The 22336-nt window shown below is 37.6% G+C and overlaps 2 protein-coding genes across 4 annotated transcripts in view; one reads left to right on the forward strand and one right to left on the reverse strand.

Moving 5' to 3' along the window:
• Positions 1 to 10189, forward strand: part of SULF2 (sulfatase 2) — a 62186-nt gene extending 51997 nt beyond the window's left edge. The window contains exons 12-20 of one of the 3 annotated variants that reach the window (XM_059827014.1): positions 1141 to 1237; positions 2982 to 3076; positions 5626 to 5685; positions 6126 to 6295; positions 6790 to 6932; positions 7152 to 7275; positions 8616 to 8646; positions 8950 to 9006; positions 10108 to 10189. In XM_059827014.1, the coding sequence (XP_059682997.1) occupies positions 1141 to 1237; positions 2982 to 3076; positions 5626 to 5685; positions 6126 to 6295; positions 6790 to 6932; positions 7152 to 7275; positions 8616 to 8646; positions 8950 to 9006; positions 10108 to 10138 (808 nt within the window). In that variant the 3' untranslated portion in view covers positions 10139 to 10189. The remainder of the gene's footprint in view (positions 1 to 1140; positions 1238 to 2981; positions 3077 to 5625; positions 5686 to 6125; positions 6296 to 6789; positions 6933 to 7151; positions 7276 to 8615; positions 8647 to 8949; positions 9007 to 10107) is intronic. The other 2 variants (XM_059827015.1, XM_059827016.1) reach the window with 2 other exon arrangements.
• A 5398-nt stretch (positions 10190 to 15587) lies between these two features.
• Positions 15588 to 22336, reverse strand: part of NCOA3 (nuclear receptor coactivator 3) — a 29128-nt gene continuing 22379 nt past the window's right edge. Inside the window, exons 15-22 of the mRNA XM_059827377.1 lie at positions 21586 to 21712; positions 20968 to 21139; positions 19878 to 20174; positions 18640 to 18744; positions 17938 to 18160; positions 17542 to 17716; positions 16854 to 16995; positions 15588 to 15852 (exon numbers count right to left, since the gene is read on the reverse strand). Of these exons, the coding sequence (XP_059683360.1) occupies positions 15841 to 15852; positions 16854 to 16995; positions 17542 to 17716; positions 17938 to 18160; positions 18640 to 18744; positions 19878 to 20174; positions 20968 to 21139; positions 21586 to 21712 (1253 nt within the window). The 3' untranslated portion in view covers positions 15588 to 15840. The remainder of the gene's footprint in view (positions 15853 to 16853; positions 16996 to 17541; positions 17717 to 17937; positions 18161 to 18639; positions 18745 to 19877; positions 20175 to 20967; positions 21140 to 21585; positions 21713 to 22336) is intronic.

The following is a 22336-nucleotide window of genomic DNA, read 5'->3' on the forward strand; positions in this document are numbered from 1 at the left end:
TATTGAGTATATGCATTAAATTGTTTAATGACTAGCTCATGTAAACATGCATGAGCCAGTTAGCTGCCGTTGAAATCTGTGGTTTCCATTTGATTTCTGTTTACAGGGTTAGAGACTCGCTAATACGAGGAAACATAGCTAGGTTGACATCAGAGAATTGTGCCCTTTTACCCCAGCTCTCATGAATGTTCAGGACTCATCAATCACTATTTGTGCTTTTCTTCTGAAACAAGTTAAATTGATTTTTGCCACCTTACATTTGAATCCCAAATCCATACAAGAAACTGTTAGGAAGGTTGTGCATAATTCATGAGGAGTCCCCAGGAACACTTGCAGAAAAAAAGGCAGTGGGACAGCATGCATGAGGTAGTTTAAAGAAAATAAAGGAGTATTGAAAATACTCAGCTTTAATTTAAACAAGCATTCAGAAATGACTACATGGTATTTGTTGACCCCTAATAAACTTCTCGGGTAAATCTGTCAAGCTTTTTGTTTGTTCGTTTGTTTTGAATGAATTTTAAAACCTGGATTGCATTAGAAGTTAGTTAAACATAAGGACTTAAAATCGTCAAGAGGGTATTTTGCCTTTGAAGTCAGGGAGATATCTTTGAAAAATTTTATCCCTTTTGTAGAAAACAGCAAAATTCCTTTTGCTTCTTTTTCCTTTTTCCCCCCTTTTCTTTATGGTGTAGTAATACATCTTATAAAGAAGTACTTTATCCTTACCCCTACCCCTGTATCACTTAATTATCCAGGGGAAAATTCTTCTGAGTAATGCTTTCAGTGCTTGCTAGTTAGTAGAGATTATTTACGTTGACAGCTTAATGAGTAAGCAAGAACTCTGTGCAGCACAATTTACATATAGAAATTAAGCAGTCAACAGGTTCTGCTTGATAGGAATGGTCTCCTTGAATTTTTGTACTTCTGAAAAATTTCCATGGCAACTCAAACCCAAACTTCTTTCTGGCTCATAGCACGCTCTTATTCTCTTGCATTAACATTGGTTTTTTTTGAATTCTGCGTGTCATTTCCAGTCTGGCTTCTCATCTGTCCTGGAGTTGTGTTATTAAAACCAGCTGTTTGCATTGCTCTGTTGTGTGTATCCACTATAATTAACATTGTTTGCTTTTCCATGCTAAGGTGTTATATCCTGGAGAATGATACTGTTCAGTGTGACACAGATCTGTACAGGTCACTGCAAGCTTGGAAGGACCATAAACTTCATATTGACCACGAGGTCAGTGATGTTATCAGTCATGCATTTTCAGTGTGTGTTTTTAGCATGGTTTTCTGTGGGCTGATAGGATCATGCTGACTGTGTTTGTGTCTGTCTGCCTCTGGGTATCTTTGTCCCTCCCTGGAGCCTTTTGAACTTGCTGGCTGATTTCAGAATAGATATTTCAGAGATAATTAAGTTATTACAAGTTTGTGAAGACAAGATGCTGAGTGGAGGGGAGAACTGCAGCTGAAGAGACAGCTGAGAAATGTCCTAAGCCTTATGAGATAAATGAGAGACTTATAAGTGTCCCCATCCTGGGAAAAATTTCATCTGGATCTTTTTCACATCTTATTAGCCCTGCTCCCCAATGTACCTCTCAAAAAGAGGCCTTCAGCTGTCAAATATAAGCTCAAGGAAAAGTGAGCTTCATTAGTTTCTGTGCTTCTAGAATTGTTTATTTTGCTTGCTTGTGTTTAACCCTTGCACTGTGGAATTGAATTTGTTTTCCTTAGGCTTGTGTATATGAAGAATCTGGAGATAATTTGCCCTATGAAATTTGCCTGTAAAACTTAGTCTGACATTTTTGTCACTAATGTTGAAGAATATAAGCTCAAACCCTTCACATGTGTTGCGTATGAAAGAGGCAGTCTTCTAAGGACCAGATAATGGTGGAACAAATGCCAAAGAGAAGCATAAAGGACCCCCTGTAATCTCTTATCAAATTACATCACTTCACAGCACAGTTGTTGGCCCCCTGGTATGGTACAGATTGACATGTACCAACGCAGATAGACACTGAAAAACTTACTAGCTCTGCTAGGTTTAAAAAAGGACAATTTCAATATCACCATACTCTTCTAATTCTTTTTTCTTCGGAAAACGTAGGCTATATAGAGTGCCAAAGAGAATGAGAGCACAATTCTGTTGTGGTCCTGATTTGGAGTCACAGGGCTGGATTCTTTGTGTATTTTTCTTGAACACTGTCCTGTCTGTGCTTCAGCAGCCATGTGCTTCCACTAGAGTTATGGTCACTGATGTCTAATGGTAGCTGTGCAGTGACTTTGTTGTTCACACTGGATTACTTTGTTTTTTCTGCTGTGTAAAGAACCGAGGTAGAAGACTGTAAAACCCATCTGAGTGGAAATGGGCCACACTGTGTGTGAGCTAGGCTGAACAAAAGCAGGAGTTTCATTTACTGAAAAAAAATACTCAGTTAAAAATAAACTATGTGGGTGGCACAATTAACTGCTAATCCACATCCCATGTGGCCAGATGTTGCTAAAGACTGCCATGCAAAATGACAGAGTGTTGCTACTTTTCTTTCAGAAGCTCTGAAGAGGGAACTTCAGAGCACTCCCTCCCCATCCCCTTCTCAGGTTCATAACAGGCTTAAATTTAAGGGCTTCATTTTCCCTTGAGTAACCTTTCTCCCCTTGCAAACGTGCTGTAGAGCACAAGAGGAAAAATCACAATGGAACCGGGAGTGGTTGTCTACCTGAGACTGTGTACCCTCCCATTCCCCCAGTGCCATGTTCCGCTTTCACATGCGTTAATCACAGCAGGCACACTGCACCAGTGAGGTTTCCTCCTGCTGTAGTTTCCTTCTGGGAAGGGAGATATTCTGAAAATGCCTGTTAGTGGTGGGAGTCATGGGAGGGTGGTGAAAAGGAAGCGTTTGGTGACAACAGAATGGGTTTGAGGAGGTCAGAATAAGATTAAATCCTGCCTGTATTTTTTTAACCTGTATCTTTACTTTTTTTAGATTGAAACTTTGCAAAATAAAATAAAAAACCTGAGGGAGGTGAGAGGTCATCTGAAGAAGAAGCGACCTGAAGAGTGTGATTGTAACAAGATAAGGTATTTTTTGTGTACTTCAGAGTAATTATTTGTAGTGTGCAACTGTAGCTGGTTTATGTCTTCACAGGAGAGATCAGAGTCTGTTTTCTTAAGTGGTTGCCTACTTACTATACCCTTGTATAATGCTTTCTGGGGGAGCTGGACTGCTGCAGAAGTACAAGGCCCACCTTCTGCTAGGCAGGAGTTTAATTGCCTCTGTGTCAAGCGGTGATGATTTAACAGGACGTGTAACATGGCTTATAAACCAGTTAGTTATGCTCTTGTACTGAAGATGCTGCTATTAGACACCAGAGACTAATATTTTAAGCTGCAGGCTTTTTTCTGAAAACTTGCTTTCCACAAGGGCAAATTGTCAATAAGGTGCAGTGTTACACAAATCTGCTTTAAAAATAATAGTGTGTAAAGCGTATGGAATAATAGGGTGGGGAGATGAGAGAATTTCTTCCCATTCAATTTTTCAAGGCTAGATGTAGTATCTCCTAGGATGCCATCAGTGCAATATTTAGCAGCTGTGCCAGGTGGGAGAAGCAGGAATTTAACAGTTGGTGCAGATTAACTGTATTTTTGTAACCACCCCTGACTTAGTGCACAAGATCTTTTTTTTGCTAGTGCAGATGATTTGTGAATTTTAAGTGTAACAGGCAATACTAAAATAGTGACTATGCATTAAGGTCTCTGCATAGTTGGTTTCTCCTATAGCCAAATACTTGCAAAATGGCTGTAGGATCAGCCCATGGAAAGAAGGTTTAAGCAAGAAGGGGAGGAAGCAAGCTCTTGCTCTGCAAATAAGCACAGCATAAAATCTTTCAAAATTGAATGTTAACTCAGACTTTGCCCCTGAGAAAGCTGTTCAAAAAGAAACGAGGAGCACCTCCTCCTGATCGCAGTGATTACAGAGCAATCTCTGAGGCTGCTGTGAGCCAGATGGCACCAGGAGTCCAGCAGCCAGAGTGGCAATAGAGGTACAAGTATCACAGAAGAAGCTGTACTTGAATGTATACAAAACCACAAAGCAGCCATGGACGATAACTTCTCTGTCTCGCTGGTATAACGGAATGAGGTTTTGAGCATAACACTTAAATCCTTGGAGGTGCAACATACCCTCGGTTTACAGACCCGAGGTACATAGTCCTTGTGGCCCATGTGGATTCTGCAACACAGCGTCAGCAACAGGTCACTAAAATATAGAGAACATCAATTTCTGGGGTTATGTCAACCCATATGTGGAACCCATAGTAAAAAGTGTTTAAAATGAAATCAGTATAATTCCAAATGGCAAATCCCAAAAAAGTTTATATTCTTTTATAATCCACTGCTTTCAAAACCGATGTTAACAACTGAGTTTGTTTAATATATACTGTAATTATGAAGTTATTTTTATTAGTGAATGTTTTATAGCAAATGTAAAGTATGTTATATTTTTCAGGCCCAATATAGGAAGCATTTGTATTTGTGCATAGCATTATTCAGATGAATAATCCCACTGAAATCAGTGAAGTTAATCATCTGAGTTATATATGTTTAAGTGTTTGCAGAATTGCTTTGAATTAGGATTTAGATTAGTTAATTAAATACCCAGTGTCTGTGCAAGATAAAAAAAATGGGCTGAAGAGAGGTGGTTCATTCTTTAATAATCTTATTTTGTTAATTTGCTATAAGGATTAAATTTATTAAAGCTCCCAGTAGTACTAATAATTTGAAAGACTTGTTTTGAAGGGAATTTTAGTCTGACAACTAACAATTTTGAGGCACTGTTTAGAAAATAACATTTATTGAACTTAGTTTGTCTTTGCTGATTTGTGTGGGTAGTAACTTTATCAGTCAGAAAATATTGCCATTGACTAAGGCTGTTGTGTCTTTTTTTAACTTCGCAAACTACACGGAAAGGAAATTTCTGTAAAAAACTTGTGTTTCTGGAGACAGAGCCAAAACGGTAGAGCCACCCAGCTAGAATGTGTATGTCTGCTTACACCCTCCATATCTCAGAATATATTAGACACAGCTATTGCTGGGACAGTTCCATGCATCTTGTTAAAGTTTTCCTGGAACTTCTAGCTAGTAACAAGAAAAAAACCCAACCCTACAAAGTACAACTGGTACTATTCTTTCAGAAGGAGAACGGCAGGAAGGTGGTCTGAGATTGAACAGATAAGTGAATATTCAGTTGAAGAAATGTTGTAACTGGATTATAAACGTCGATTGGTTTTATCTGCTCCGTGTAGGGAAACAAGAACCAATGACAACTGAAATTGAAAATTGTAGCTGGAATAATGTGGCTACCTATTGCAATACAGTATTAGGGCACCAGATGTCACTATGCACAAATGATCTAAGGAAAGAAAGCGGCACAACAAGGCTCAGAAGTGCCTGACCCACTCTAGCAAGGCTGCTTTGTATTCATCACATACCCTGAATGAATAAATTGAAGGAAAAAGTAGTGACACTAGATTAAATCTGCTTCAAATCCAGTATGAAAGTAAGTAAGTGTGATATGAACAGGAGCAATTGTCTTTCTGTTGTTCATCAACAATGCCGTTTTTATTTTCCAGCTACCATTCCAAACACAAAAGCAAACTGAGGCACAAGGGATCTAGTCTTCATCCTTTCAAGTAAGTGAAGGCCTGTTCCTTTGAAAGAGGAAAGGCAAAGATATTAACATTTGGTCCATGCACATCAGTTACAAACTAAGCAAAAATAGTACTATTTCATTTATTCTGTATTAAAAAGAATAAACACACAGACACCTGGGCAAGGAACCAAGCCCATGTTGAAATGCTTATAAATTCTGAGATAAGGTTCCTGGTTTGGGAAATGTCACATCACAGACTTCAGGCAAGCCTATAAGCCCCTTTGGCTTCATTTTTTTTATTTCAGTGACATTGAATTGCAAAGAGTTATATCCAGAGACATTTGGAAGAGAAGCCATTTAATTTAAAAATACCAGTTAGTTCTTTCCCTCAAAGCAGCTTATTTTATTAGCTGCTTCATTTTTTTTAGGTGTGTTCAAGTATAACAGAGTCTGCATGACCCTAATGTTTCATGTGTGCAGGAAAGCCCTACAGGAGAAAGACAGGCTGTGGCTGCTTCGAGAGCAAAGACGGAAGAAGAAACTGCGCAAACTGCTTAAGAGGATAAAAAATAACGACACATGCAGCATGCCTGGTCTGACCTGCTTCACCCATGACAACCAACACTGGCAAACTGCTCCCCTGTGGACACGTAAGGATGCTTTAAATTAATAGGTAGGCAGGTACTGGCTAGGCTGGGCTAGGATGCTGGGTTACTAGAAGTTATCAGTATCATTAGTTACATAGCCAAAGCTACGCAGCCTTCCTCATGCTAAATGATCTCTTGTTTCAGTATTGGCATTATCCTTGCACAAAAGGCAAGGGAGTTAAAAACAACTGCAAATAAAACCCGACAGATATTGTGTACAGTACAGTTATGTGTAGGATCTCACCATCTGGAATGTTTCCCAACCAGAGAAGACAGGGAAAGCAACTAGCCACGATGTTACTTAAGTTAGCCATGTCATGTGGGTTAGGTATGCATAGATCAAGAAGCTGATGCTGGAAGGCATTCTCTGCTTTAGAGCTCAGGAGTCAGACAGGGTAACTGTCTACGAATAAAGTAATACCATAAACAAAAAGTAATAAACAGTGCCTAAAGACAGCAGCATCTAGCTTATGTCTTTATAACTCTTCAATTTGCAGTGGGCCCTTTCTGTGCCTGTACCAGTGCCAACAACAACACATACTGGTGTTTGAGGACAATCAACGAGACACACAACTTCCTGTTTTGTGAATTTGCTACTGGATTTTTGGAGTATTTTGATCTCAATACCGATCCATATCAGGTACCCAATCATAGAACAGCTCGAGAAATCTATCGTTGTTCCTTATTGATGATAAATTGAAATAGCGCAGTGTTGGTACAGGATGTAGATAAAGCCTTGAATCATTGAACGTAGTATGATTTGGCTTCTTTCCCGTTAGAGATAAACCGCGTGTATTCCATATATGAAAGTTACCAAACTACAGAGCAATAGTTACTAACAAGAACCTGTTTATTGCAGCTAATTAATGCAGTGAATACGCTAGATAGAGACGTTCTTAATCAACTGCACATCCAGCTCATGGAACTAAGAAGCTGCAAAGGGTATAAACAATGCAATCCAAGAACTAGGAACATGGATCTGGGTAAGTGCCTCTCGTATTATACTGAAAAACTCCCCAAAGGAGTTTTTGTGAAACTTCTATCAGTCAAAAAGATTTTAGTGTTTTTTTATACTAGTAATGTCCTGCTGAGGCTGACGGCTGCATGCTCAAATTTTTGTATTTGTTCAATTCGTGTTATATAATGTTTCTTAAATGAAGAATGATAGTTAAATAGTACAGTGAGGGGTATTGCTGAGATGCAGGGGAAGGAGATGAGGAAGAAACGAAAATGATGAAAGAGGGAAAGAATACCCTAATAACCACTTCCAAGTTCATAGACTTATCGGACAAGTCAAGTTGGAAGGGACTTCTGGAGTTCATCTAGTCCAAACTTCTGCTCAATGCAGGGTCAGCTGTGAGGTCAGACCAGGTTATCCCAGGCTTTATCCACTCTCACCTCGAAAACCTCCAAGGATGGAGACTGGGCAACCTCTCTGGGCAACCAGTTTGGCAGTTGATTTTCAGCATTCTAACTGAAGGCACAATTTTTAGAAACATTTCTTTTAGAGGCAGTGCAGTCCATGCAGCCTGTGGTAAACGGGCTTTAAAATAACTTTAACTTCAAAAAGGACTCTAGTGCTTAAGCTGATCAGTTTTCTCCTACCTGTGTTACTGCAAGGTAGCTGTGAAATAACGGCACGTCTAAGAAGGGTTGTGTTATGCTACCAAAAGATGAGCTCTTGTAACTATGGATTTAAATGCCAAAAAGCAAAATGGGTCTCTACTCTTGTTCTAGGCTAGTTTCATCATTTCCTAGCCCTTACATTTTCTCTGGGTCTACTCAATGGATCTGGTTTTCATACTGCTTGTGATTTTTTTTGTATTTAATGATGATAGCAAACCAAAAAGTACAGTTACTTGTATTCCTTGTTTGTAAATTGCATTTCTTATACCCCTTAGTACAATTAAGTTGATGTAAGAAATGCTATTTTTAAAAATCTATAGCCTTTAGAGCTTGAAGACAACCCCCACCCTAAAAATACTGGTATCTACCCGAGTCCACCAAAGCCCAAAATACTATTTAGGGTCTTATTTAGTACATGCACCACACAGAACTGTACATTTTTAAATCAACAGGTTTTGGCATTTAAATACAGCACTGAAGGACATTTACAGAAGTTTCAAAAATACCTATCTCGATTTACAACCTATTTTACCTAGAATAAGGGATTCAATATGAAAATAACAGCTCCAGTTAACGTGTATGGCAATACACATTAATCTGTTAATATTCTTAGGTCTTTTTTTAAGTTGTGCCTTACCTGATACCTTATTCTGTTGCAGGCAATGGTTAGTAACATTGTTAATTTTTCCTCCTCTAGGACTTAAAGATGGAAGCTACGAGCAGTACAGGTACATTTAAAAAAAACAGTTAAATTATTCTTCTTAATGTACTACCTTCATGCTAAAGGACTTAGGAGTGTGGGATTGGGAACCACATGGACGGACAGTGTCTGGAATGGCATTTTCAAGATCTTTCCATCCCAGTTACTTTGAAATACTGGAGCTATTTCTATTTCAACGTTATGGCATGTTCTGATCTTTGTAGTCAAAATTCAGGCTAAAGTCTTCTCCTTCCTCATCTTTCAGACTGTAGTGCTGGTGGTTTTCTTGGTGATGGTTAACTTTTTTCTCCTCTTGCTGCTTGAAAATTAGGCAGTTTCAGCGTCGAAAGTGGCCAGATGTGAAGAGACCATCATCTGCCAAGTCACTGTGAGTTGGGAGCAGTTCACAAAAAGCTTTTCCTTACCTTTTCTTTCCTTCACTTTTTGCATGCAGCACCTTTTTTAACATCATCATCATCATCTATTCTCATGGAATGCTTAAGTGGGAAGTCCTCTAAATTATGCAAGAAATATGGTAGTGCCATCATGACAGACAACTACTGCTGTACAAAGCCTCTTGGTACACGTTTTCTGGGAATCTGGGAGCATTAAGGTCAAGGCAATTTCAAACTTGAGCAAAAGGTGGCTGCTCAGCTGAAAGAAGCCAATTATGGTTAACTGCCATTAAAAATTAGATACCACTATGTTGGTTTTGTCTAAATTTAAACTTGTAGCAGCTACCTAGCGGTCTCTCACACCATCCAGAAAATAAAACTGATTGTAATTTCTCTGAGTAGAGAGAGTATCATGTATTTTCTTGCTATTTATCCAATCGCAGCCTTATGTGTTGTGAGCAAAAAAAGCAAGTTAGTTAGAAGAGAAAGTAGACTACATGACAGATCTGTACATTTTGTTTTATTCTGACATTATATTAAAATCTGATTGCTTTTTGCTTACTTAACTACCCTTTAACACTTACAAGTTGAGAACTGAGTATCATCTTCCAGAGCCCAAAGGTGAGATAGATACAAATTTAAAGCCATGAAAAATAGTTACCTTTGCCAGGCCAGTACTGCGTCTGAATCTCCCCTTAAAAAGATGGTTGAGACTTCAGCTCGTTAAAAATCGTAAGGTGCTCTCAAATTGTGCAGTGAAAAAATATGCACAAGTACCTTAATGGGCACCATCTAGCATTCTCAACTCGCCCAAGAGGATTTGCTCATTTAATGGTAGTATTTTTATTTCTAGTTGAAGAGGTCCAAGACTGGCTTTAGAACCAAAATGAAGCTAGAATTAATGAGATACACGTTATGTACAGGTTGAAGTCTCAAACATAGTTGGATTGTTTCTGTGATACACCTGCTGTATTTTTATAGGTGGTCCACAGTGTTTCAATTGGGTTTTTCCTGCATGGAACTATTAAAAATATCTTTCTAACTACCTCCTACTAGAATGTTATACACTAAATCGTGTTCGTTTTATTTTAAAGAGGACAACTGTGGGAAGGATGGGAGGGCTAACCTCCCCCAACTGCTGCACCTCCACGAGGATACAAACTGGCCAGAACTTGAATCCATGTACAGACTAAATGAAAATGTGGATGACTTCAGAAAGATGATATGCTAGCCTGGAGGACTGGATAAACTTTGAGGCTGAAATAGATAGAATGTTTGCACTGGTGAGTGAATTAAATAGATGCAGTGAAATGATGGGAAATGCTGTCAGAAATACAGGTCTCTGAAATCCACTATTGTACCTGCTTTTTGCTTTGGATTATACCTCACCTGCTTCACAAGGCATTTTACTTCAAGACAACACCACTAACACTGACCCAGGAATTGACAGAGGAGGAAATACAGCCACATCCCAAAGAGGATTGCCATCCCAGTGGGCAAAGCATACACAAAGACAGCGGAAGTAAACGTAAAATATTTTTCAGTTCAACTACATCTTCAGTTGTCATGAGAAAAACTTCAAAGCCAAGTATAAACCTTAAAGCAAGATTTAGAAAACGGACATTTTTGCTTCTAACTGGGGTAGAGGTAATGGTGGTAAAGAACTTTTAAGAGATTCAGAAATTGAAGTGAGCAGCATTGAATATTCTCAACACCATGATATTTCTCAAATTTCTTCTGAGGATATGGTTTATTTTCACGTCTATTTGTCCATCCTGTTGACACCTCTAGGAATATTAGAGAAAATCTTGACTAACAGGATGTCAGATTTTTGGAGGGGTTGTGTAAATATTGATCCATATACTGTTTGAAAATAAATTCCTTCAGGTTGTGAAGAATTTTGTTAATAAAAAGAGTGGAATGCCCACACACCATTTCTCAAAATGTTACTTCACGTTGCATAGTACATTTCAGAATTTATCCATTTTTAAAAGTACTGAAAAATTTCAGTAAATGTACATCTTAAATTTTAATGAAATCAGATTTGTATGAAATTTTTTTATGTGGTAATATTATATTGTATGTTCAAAACCAAAACAATTCCTTTGAGAAAGCAGCATTTGCGCTTAGTAGTGTAACTTTTACATTTATTTTACAGAAAGGCAGCTCCAAGAATTTCAATACTTGTAAGCCAATAAAGAATAATCTAGTTATAGTTCAGTCTACAAAACGTAGATGTTCTGAACGACAGTTACTGATTAAAGGCTTTTTAAAGGGAAAACCCCATCATTTTACTAAGGAAGCACATTGTACAGTCTATTTGAGTATTTTCATAAAGACATTATTAAATACATTGTAGCACAGGCACTAGCCTGTATTTATAACTTGTATTTATAATTTTTTTCATGTCAATCTGCTACCTGTTTAAAAGGCACACGCAGGAGGGAGCTCGTGTGACAGACTCGACCAACTGTGGCCTTCACTCTTAACAAAAGAGGTACTTTTTTTCAAAACACAAACTTGCACTTCTAGAAACACAGTAAAAATACATCATGGAGACTATTTTGATATCCTTTCTAGTTTTGCACATCAGGAAATTCGAGTGGAATTACTTCATGAGGGATATAGATCTCTGGTACCACACCCCTATACTCAAAAAAATATACTTGAATTTAGAAACTGAGAAAAAAAAACCTCTCAAAAAGTGGCAGTGGGGTCTTTCATTGTAGGGGCTATATAGTAAAACCAGGCTTGAGCTTGTATTTGTATCACACATGAATAAGTCAAATATACTTCCCAAAATTTTCTTGCAATTTTTTTTTTTAAATATGGAAGTAATATATGATTGTCTGTCTTCACCTAGCTATAGATTTTTTTTATAACCTGTTACAGATTTCATGGATTATCAAAGAAATATCTGCTAGCTGATGCGATCCCAGATAAATACAAATAAGTAAAAAATACTGAATTTAAAGTCACCAATAGAAGCACATTTTTGCTGCTTTCCAGAGAAAAGTGTTAGCTGTCTACCATTCCCAGTGAGAATACAGAAAGAATACTAGCTTAGATTAAAAAAAAAATTGCACTTACCTTTTTGGTGTTCAGCCTATAATCTTTGACAAGATGAGGGTGTGACTATCAGAATCCTGCACGGCCAGTGTTACCGCTCCCATTACCTATCAGGCAGAAGCCTGAAAAGTTACCATGTCCCTTTATACAAAATACTGAGCTGTGGGACTCGTACGTGACACAAGAAGCAGCTGTTATTTTACGAAAGGTAGGTTGTTGCCAAGGTATGCGGAAAGCTACCACGTCTTCTCCTTTCAGCTCTGCTAAAGAATGCTATTTAAGTTGAAAAAGACTTAAATTCCACTCAGTGTCAATGCAACTTCAGTTGCTAAATGGGTCTCACAGGTGGAAGGTCTAAGCTGTTACTCCCTTAGCTTTTACAGCCAGCTAGGAAAAAAATTTAATCATTTGCTATACATAGCTTTCCTCAGTAATAGCACTGGATTTTCTCTGACCTTTCCAGGATACAGTTATCAGCTTTGAAGTATTAGACAGCTAATAGACTACGTCACCAAATTCTGATTTTAAATAGAAACCTTTATTTACATTATTATTAACATCCAAACACAAAAATCAGAAGAGCAGTGATACCTTACAACCAACTCTTTTATAAATCAGTCCCCATGATTTTTCTGTTTTGCAACAAAGATACAGATATTTCAAGCAATACTTAATGTAAACTAAACTTAAATGCAATTCTCAATACTGTATGCCTTCTCCTGAGAATTTTTTTTAAATATTTTTTTAAAATATTGCTCTCAGAATTACATGGTTTCATACTCACTGTATCATTCTGTCATCTGGTAGTCTGCACATAAATTCTAAAATAAAATGTTTGTTAATTGGTGCAACATTCAAATAGTTTTGTCTTATGACTGAAAAATGGTCCTGATTTTCTAACTTTAAAAGCAGTATTTTAGGCCAAGATTGGAAAAAAAGACTACGTATGAATTGTATAAAAACATGGTTTCTGTGATCAAAAGAGTAACAGAGACATGTAGCAAAATGACACTCATTATGCAGCAGTGATCAGAGGTGGTTGTACCGGCTAACTGTTCTCTTACTGTTGAAAAATGTTACACAGGTTGTTTTTTTCAAAACATGCAGAAAAATCTGCTGCTATGGAACCAAACCAGAATTGGTGGAGATATTAAATGTCAACAGATTTCAAGGTCAGTTTTATTTACTGCAGTAGGTAAGATTTTCAAAGTAGATGTAGTATTTAGTATCAGTGCTGCCAAGAAAGATGTCATCAATGCATTTTAAAAACGCCCCCCACCCCCCTTCATCAAGTTTAAACTAAAAATCTTTGGATTCAGCAAAAAAGTAGGTACTGGAAAGCTCCAACATTCTAAACACAGATGAGAAAATGATGATCCTTTATAACATCAGTCAGGCACCAGTTATACATAGATGTATAAATAGAATCACTCATTTCAAAAAAATTAAAAGGGCACGATGTATAAAGTAGTATATACTCTAAGAGCTCACCTAATGAAAGCAATCAGGGTTTGTAGTTTCCATCAATATAATGAACAACTACAAAATACAAAGATTGTTCTACTCTGATTTGATATAAAAAGCAAGGGAGCACTTACTCAACGAATCAGTATGTTCTAATAAAGAAAAAAGATGATAAGAGTTCCTCAGGCTTTTAAAAGTTTTGCATTAAAAGACACACATGAATTGGACTGAAGGTTTCAAATAAATACTATCACCTAATCTATAGACTCAGTACTAATTGCAGAGACAGGGTTGCATAAAGTAGATTGACTGGATCTACATTCCCTTTGGAACACAACTGGCTGTATCCTAAAGATGAACTTTTTGAGAATATTTCTAGTTAAAGTTATTTCTATTAAAATGGAAGAGCGCTGAATATTCTGAACAATAAAACCACCTCTTGCTTACAGTACCCAGAAGAAGCAATCAAGAACACAGATTTATTATTTTTTTTTACTCACTTGGGAGAAGTCAGTTTTCCATTACACAGTGAACAACAGAACAAAAGCACCACACAACTTAAACGTTTCTGGGTTGTCCCTTATGGAAGTTTAGAGGTTTGACTCGTCGTAACTGCCTGAAACTGGAAAAACTGCAAAGGGATCTTCATTTCAAGGAACCAAAATAGAGGGGGAGGGAGAAAAAAAACCTATCAGCAAATAATATGAAAAAAATTTGTAACCAGACTTAAATACTGGTATGAGAGAAACCTGCTTAGAAAATACATTCATTACTATTAGAACAATCCAATGAGGTGCAGACATTTGGTTAAAGTGTGGCTTAATATCCTTAAAGATTTCTGGATGTCATGTAACAACAAATGTTTTGCGACAGACAAACTTTTTTGAAGAACATTTAGAGTTCATTAAAATTGACCAAAAAAGACACAATTCAGATTCATGAACTGAAAAGGCAACATAGAAAGACATGACTCACGACAAGTCAGTAACATCTTACAATGCAGAGCTTTTTTGTCAAATTGCCTTATGTAAAAAGAAATGTAACAAAGTGCTCACAGGTGGAGAAAGCATTTAACAACTGGTCTTTTTATAAAAGCTATGCGTTAAAGATGTAAAAATAAATGAAGTATTGAAGACCAAAGAAGAGAAAGATGTGGGCCAAAGTCACCCAGCTTCAAAGTCATTAAATTTAATTAAAAAAAAAAAAAATTCTATTTGGACCTCAACTACACTGAGTTTACAGAAATCAATTTTGTTAAATATTTAGCTTCACAAACTCTGCAAAAATGAGTTAGTGACCTACAAAAGTCATATATATAATACATTATCTTAAAGATCATATTTACAAAATTTATTCACAAAAAGACTGCAAAGTTCTGATTCAGACTGCAGTGCCTTGCCTTGAGTTTTCTGAAGTTATTTTCAAAAAGATGAAAGATTATTGCTCTAATTTCCATACACAGAAAACATTACATTACGCAGTCTTTTCAAATAATTCTTAAGAGATTGTGTTTGAGAAGGAACATGAGTACACCCTACCTTCATGTTAAGTTCTTATCAAAGATATTGCATTAATCCATTATATAGTCTTTTATAAAGTGCACTCAGCTGCACATCAATATGTAAATATTAGTCACAATTGTGTTTAAATAATTTAAATCTATTATCCTCTCTTTTTACCCCTTGGCTTCAACGGACAGGATTTTGGACTAGTACGTGCCAATTCGTTTTGCACTGCTACTTTGCTTGGGAAATCCTGACTCTTGGGGGTAAGAGATTAAAAGCAGCATTTATATTCAGGAATTAATATAAAAGAGTCAAGGCTAGGAACTACATTCTCTGTCAGATATTGTTACTAGAGAAATCAGAAAATTCTTACCACGTGACTTCTCCAGGCACTTTTGTCTGCCTGTAGTTAAAGGGCTTTGGGTAGCTACAGTAAACAGATGAGGTACACCAGGAGTCTACCCATCATATCTACTGAAATGCCATTGCCAAATTCACATTTCTAGAGGCAGAGCGCCAAAAATATTTATGACCTTTTTTTGTACACCACAATATACAGCAATACAGAGACTGCTTCTATTAAAATGGTTTTCTGTTGGGTTTGTTTTTTGGTTGGGTTTTTTTTTCCCTCTGAATGAAGTAACTTAGGACATCATGGTGATTAACAGGAAAAATCAGTTATTTCCGTAAGGCCAGTACTAGTTGCCGTGAAGAATGCGTAGCTTTCCTTTATAATACTAGTGCATCGTTAATACAGCGCATTCTTGTTTGAAGATACGCTTCTAGGTGTCAGCAGTATTTCTGTTAAAGAAAAGAAGAAACAAATCACCAGAGAAAATAAAAAACAGGTCAACATACTGCATTTTGAAGAGGAAAGTACTGACAGTCAATTTCTATGCAGTAGAATAGCATTTTAGTGTTCCACTTTGAAGATAAATTTGTAGAAAAGAAATGCTGTCCCAGAATTTCCTAAACATATTATTTGGGTGTCTTCACTGTATGACATGTGGTTTTGGAAAAACTGACATTTCACCTTCGTTTCCCCCTCTTTATAAAAGGTACTTGTTATAAAAAGTCCTCCAATACCTTACGTATCCTCCAGAAGTCCTCAGATTATTTTGGCTGCTTCCTTAGGTACCTTAGACAAAATTTCATGAGGGACTTGCTACTTGAATAAATTTAGCTTATCTCAATATTACATTGCTCATCCCTTGGTATTTTGTGGAAAGATTACCGCAGAACTATATTTAGTGTTTCATACTTCTTTGCAGTGCCTGTTATTGGCTCTTTTTTCCCCTAAATAAGGGGCCTGAATTTTCCATAGTTTCTTGCTATGCATACACAGACTATTCTAAGGTATTATAAGGGTAAGTGTCATCATCAGCTTCTGCCAGAAGGATACTGTGCTGCCAGGATTCTTGGTCTGACTCATGAGAGCTATTTTATGTAATCTTTTACATCTGCTGAAGATGTTTATCATAAGCTCCATGTTTTGCTCTCTGGGGTTTCTCCAGGCTCAGAAGTATTTAAGCACCCTTTGTGCAGTTTAAGCCTTGATCCTACCTATGATACTTCCAAGTCAACAGCTAATTACAGCATACAGCTCGGGATCATCATGGATTTGATTTAAATATCATCAAAAATAAGGTATCTCTTGGGACATACAAATGGTAGGTGCACAGATGTAAATACACACAGGCTAACTGAGAACAGGATTGTGCCAGAGGAATGGCTTGAAGCAAACTGCACTTAATGGGAAAAGATTCAACAGATCTTTTCATCAATCTTTATGTACAACTTACCTGGTCTGGACCCATAGGCATCCCTGACATAGGCATGGTATTAATATTCATCTGTCCAATATGGCCACTGCTGCCATTCATGTGCATCATACTGTACGCGGCTGGATTACCTTGATGGCTGAACTGCTGCTGTGGGAAAGAACTGAAGCACAAAAGGACAAAGAAGTTAACACATTGATCTATTGCCTTCCCTGCACCAGCTGTCAACATGTGAAAGATAAAACTAGTTTTACATTTACTTGTTTCTACCTAATACCTGTTCAGCGTAGAAGTAGAAATCTCCCTCCCAAAAGGAATTTTGAATTTCTAGATACGCACAGAAGTTTGTGTATGCATTTCCTACCGTAACCTTTTTGGAGGCTTCTGTTAGGGCTGTACCGTCCATTGTAATACTATTCTGAACTTTTGTGTTTCCCCCAAGTTATTTTTTCAATATTCAAAGACTGAATATTGCTTCCAGTTACAAAGATTGCAGAGGTCCAATATGAATAAATGGAGCTAAGCATAAGTTACATTTCATCAGTCTATATCCTAAACCAGAGAAGGATCAAGGACAATAGACACTAGAGACAGACAATAGACACTCTTCTAAATCCTTTTCCTGCTACAAGCTATTTAACATAGCTTCTGCTTTCGACAAAATGAAAGACAATTTTTGAGATACGGGTTATAAAACTGTGAAGTTCACCTGCTCCTGGCCATGCTTCCCGACGGCCAGCCCTTCATCTCGGGGGACTGGTACATTGTTGCTGTCTGAGGATGCTGCATCATAGGATTCTGGGAGGGTCCAATTCTTGATGACATCATTGGGTTGGGAGGGCTTGATACTCTGCTAAATGCAGGATCAGGTTGTTGGCTTATTCCTTAAGAGACGAAGGACAGACAATATACTTCAGTTATCATCACCTAGTACTTTTAGTTTATCTTCTTGCAATGACGGGAAGGGAAAAGGTCATCCTTTTTTGTAGAATTATTTTCCATTTTTTCAGAATTATTGGTATTTAGGTAGTTTGGATTAATAATAAATGAAGAAAGGGAAAAGAACACCAGACAAACAAAAAAAACCCCATGTTAGTACTAGTACCATAATTAGGTGGATAGGGGAATTGCTGTGGAGGAACTTGAGCCATCGGAGGGCCTGTCAAAGCACTATCCATGCTTCCTGAGGCAGTCACATTTGGTGGTGGACTGAAGGCCTGAGGTTGCTGTTGCTGCTGCATCATCATTGCCATCCTCTGTTGTCTAAAATGATGACTTATTAGCTCCCTGTTACGCTGAGCCACCATTTGAGCATTAAGAAAACCTTGCTGCTATCCCCCAAAGGAAAGAAAAATCATATTAGAAAACACTTTTACAAATGAAATCATGTCACAGTCAATCAAACCACCTACTTCTCTTTCTAACTCTAAGACCAAGCATATCCATTACCAGAACAGAAAGTTAAGAAAACCCACAGCCAGTACAAAATTCATCAAAATATCAGACAAAGGTTTTCATTAAGTTGTCATTAGTGCTAAACAAATGATAAAGTAGATTAGCTATCATATCCTCCATGGAAAAGACTATTGGCATACTGTATTGATAGCATGACCTACTGAGCAAATCCCTCTGAAATCTCATGAGTAAGAGGTAAAAACCCACCTTTTTTCAGTTGTACAGGGGAAGAAACAAAACAAAAAGGAATGCTGTGGAACCATGAAAGAAGGTCCAAATTCTAAACAGATGTGTAAAAGATGTGCCTATTTAAAAATTACTGTTTCAGATGGCTAGTGTAATAATCACTTACCTGTGATCCCACCTGTGGCTGCATAACTGGTCTCATCACTGAGGTATTACCACTGACTGGATTTTCCACTTTCATTTCAAGCGCTTGACGGGTCTGATTCATAAACTTGGAAAAAGACATTTTAGCACTATTAGCTTGAAAATACCAGTATCTCAACAAAATAATAGCAACTCCTCCAAAAAACATTCTTTACGGATCTCTTGAATCCATAAAGTGCAATGGTTAATTTTTGCCTTGTTTGATGTACCTGAAGTACCAAACTATTTGGTTCAGCAGCTCAAACACACACAAAAAGAAAAACCCTCCCAAAAGTGCAGCACTAACTGACTTCATTTTTTTTCTTCCCTTGAAATTAGCACTTTTGAAGAATGAATATATAGCAGACTATCTATTTGTTCCAAATCATGTTTTGGGCAGAAAGCTATAACCACTAGCTCTGCTTAAAATAATAAAATTCTGTCTCCTTCCCTTTCTATCACAAAACCCCAAAGCCACACAGATCGAATTAGTGTCACAGAACAACCAAGAGAGAACACAGTATTTCCTAAGGATTAAACATTGCCATTCCATGTCACACAGTACTATCTCAGTTTTCTGAGTGTTATTTGTACGTTGTATTTGATATCACTACTGCATTTTCACATGGGGAATTCAATGCTGAAATCATGCAGCAATTTTTTAAGCAGTGCTTTCAACCCAGTGTTAAGGTCTATGTGGCTGTATCTACTCCCTCACCTTTCATCCTAAGAAAATACCTAAAATGACATCAAATCAATAAATGGAAAGCAAACCCATATTTCAATAAGCCCAAATGATTACTTAGAAAACATAGTGAAAAAGAAGTAACATTTGATTTACAGGAGAAATGCAGCTGCCCATTTAATGACATCAGTGAGATTCAGAAAAAATACTAAATCTTAACATGGGTAAAGAGATCATCCAGAGCTGCGTCATACAAGAGTACTGTTTTAAGTAGCAATAATGTTGTGTGCTGCAGGAACCAATCCAATCTGTAGCTAAGAGGCTGATGAAGGAGAAACACTTGTCCTAATGAAGGTTCTTTCACTCCTACAGCCATTAGGCACTCAGTGGGAAAAGCACTGTCAAAATGAAAGATCCATCCTTTCAATCATCTGCTGTAATGTCATTTTTCATATTCCCGAAGCAACACAATTCAGTGTGCACCTTATTCCATTCCAAAACAAGAAGAAAGCGTAAACGCAGGAGCAAAAGATTACCTGCTGCCCCTGAAGCCTCTGCTGGAGCTGCATGCGGAGCTGCTTTGGTGTATTGGTTCGAGGTCTCATCACATTTGCTCTAGGATGCATGCTTTGAAGTGGAAAATTGCTCTGTTGGCTCATCTGATTCATCACTGAATTAAAGGAAGGCTGTTGTCCCTGAATGTTACTAAAACCTGCTGGCATTGCTGCCCCTTGCCCTTGATAGGGCTGACCATATAACGAAGGCTTCTGGTCCATCATAACTGAAGATTCCTGACCTTGAAATGAATCTTGCTTGGGTTCCAAAGCTTGTCCCTTCAACAGATACAAAAGTGTTTTCACTAGCAGTATATTCTTTAAATAGGAATTCCTAAAGAAACAATAAAGCTAACACAGCATACAACAACCAATAGTTTCTTGGGTAGAACATAGCATGGACAGATTACTATTAGTTTTGTCTCCAGACAAATGAAATAGCAGAAGTTATTATTAATAATAATAATTATTATTTTTAAACTCAATTCTGCTGCACACTGCTTACATAGGCAGATCAGTATTGTTATTCAAGCCCTTCCGCACTTTTAAACCGCTATTGCTACAAAGGACAGTGTGATTTTGTGATTTTTGGCAAGTTCCAAATTATTCATAGAATTTCTTTTTTCCTATTTGCTAGCCATACAAATTCACGCTGGCACTGGAGGAGATGGAAGTGTCCTTACTCACTAACACGTCACTGCCAGTCAAGTATCTCACAAGCCAAGCTCAGCTGACAACAGTTTACTTAAGAAACCCAACACAATTCTCTGCTCATAGAAACGTAATGACTTACACCCAAAAAACCACCCCTATATACCAAGGCATAGTACAATAAACTTGGGTAAGACGCCGCCATTTTAGGTTTTTGTAATGCACAAGAAATTAATCAACACTGAGCTTCTCCAGTGAAAATCACTACTCAGTGTAGATGCTTCCAAAGGCAGATTTAGGAAAATGAAGACAAGGAAGTGAGGAGACAGAGTGAATGAGGAGGCCCTCTTCACTTTCTTTTCAAGTAACAAAATAATACAGGGTTTTGGAAAATAAATGGCCAAAATCTCCGTTTACTTACTTGGTTTACAAGATCAGGAATTCCTAATGCTCTGTCAATTTCTTCCAGACCTGTGACATCTGTATTACTCAGCAACGTGTGCAGCTGATCCAAAAGTGCCCTTTCATCATTCTGGCCTTCCATATTTGGTGCCGGACATAAGAGGTCATCCAAAGAGTTTCTAACTAATTGTCTATAAATATAAAAACATTACAACCATTATGGACCATAAAGGCATATACCTAGTTTTTATATAATATGTTGACCTGGAGATGATTAAGTACTATAATCACTCAGAAGACTGAAGTAAGGCTTAAGTCCCAAATTTAGGTCCTAAAATGCCCAGTCAACTGCCATGTATCCTTAAACACATGTAACTTCTGTTTTCTCCTGGCTTCTGCGTGTGCCACAGAGACATGATTTTGGATTTTCCCACCTCTTTTCTCTGTACCTCCCAACTCAAAGCTGATTGATTTTGTTAGCAATGCCTTTTGTGGAGCTGAAATGGAAATAGATTCTGACTCCAGTCTGTTATCCCCACTGTATATGCTACATTAATTTTTTTCCAGGTCTTAAATTCTTCTGACAAACAGTGAACAGTTGTATTTAAACTTATCTTACAACCTTCTCCAATTCTACCTGTTTTGCGATCCCCGCGATGCTTGCTCCATGGACAGCATGTTGTCAGGCCACGATCCCGGTTGGTTAGATGGTCCTGGCTGTCCATACAGATTCCCCCCCATGCCAATGTTTATCTCATTTGGCCCTGTGACATAAAACAGTTGGGTGTTTTTTAAAAACAAAAGGTGTCACCTTGCTCTCCCAGTGTTCACATAAAGCATTGTGGATGATCACACAAATTGTCAAGCAGCTTCACGAGCTTTCCATTAGCATGTTTTAAAGTGTATACACACATAAACTCACACTCAAGATAATTTCAGAAATATAACAGACCACAGATTTAAATATGACAGTGATCTAAAGCTGCTACCCTGTTAAAGCAGAATTGCTATTTCTAATCCTTAAGCCACTCAAATAGGAGCTTGACAGATAGAGCAACTTTACATCAAAAAAAAAAAAAAAGAGTTTTCTAGCCAATGAAATCTGGGTACTAGCAAATATACATTGTCATAGTGACATCAACAACATTTGGCATTTAAATTCCAAAACAGGGTAAAAATCAAAAGAAACAGAGGGTACATAACATTTTGCTCTTTGGGAGTACGGCCTTCCTTCTACCTATTCAGAGACATACAGCACTACATAGGAGAGTTTGTGTCATCCCATTATTTCCCAGTATTTGTAGGAATCACCTAGCAATAACCGTTTCTAGGAAGCTAAGCTGAGGAATTCTGACTCAGTCAGGACTGCACAAATTTCTTCTGGATTT

This window comes from Gavia stellata, chromosome 20 (genome assembly GCF_030936135.1).
Source record: "Gavia stellata isolate bGavSte3 chromosome 20, bGavSte3.hap2, whole genome shotgun sequence".
Taxonomy (NCBI): domain Eukaryota; kingdom Metazoa; phylum Chordata; class Aves; order Gaviiformes; family Gaviidae; genus Gavia; species Gavia stellata.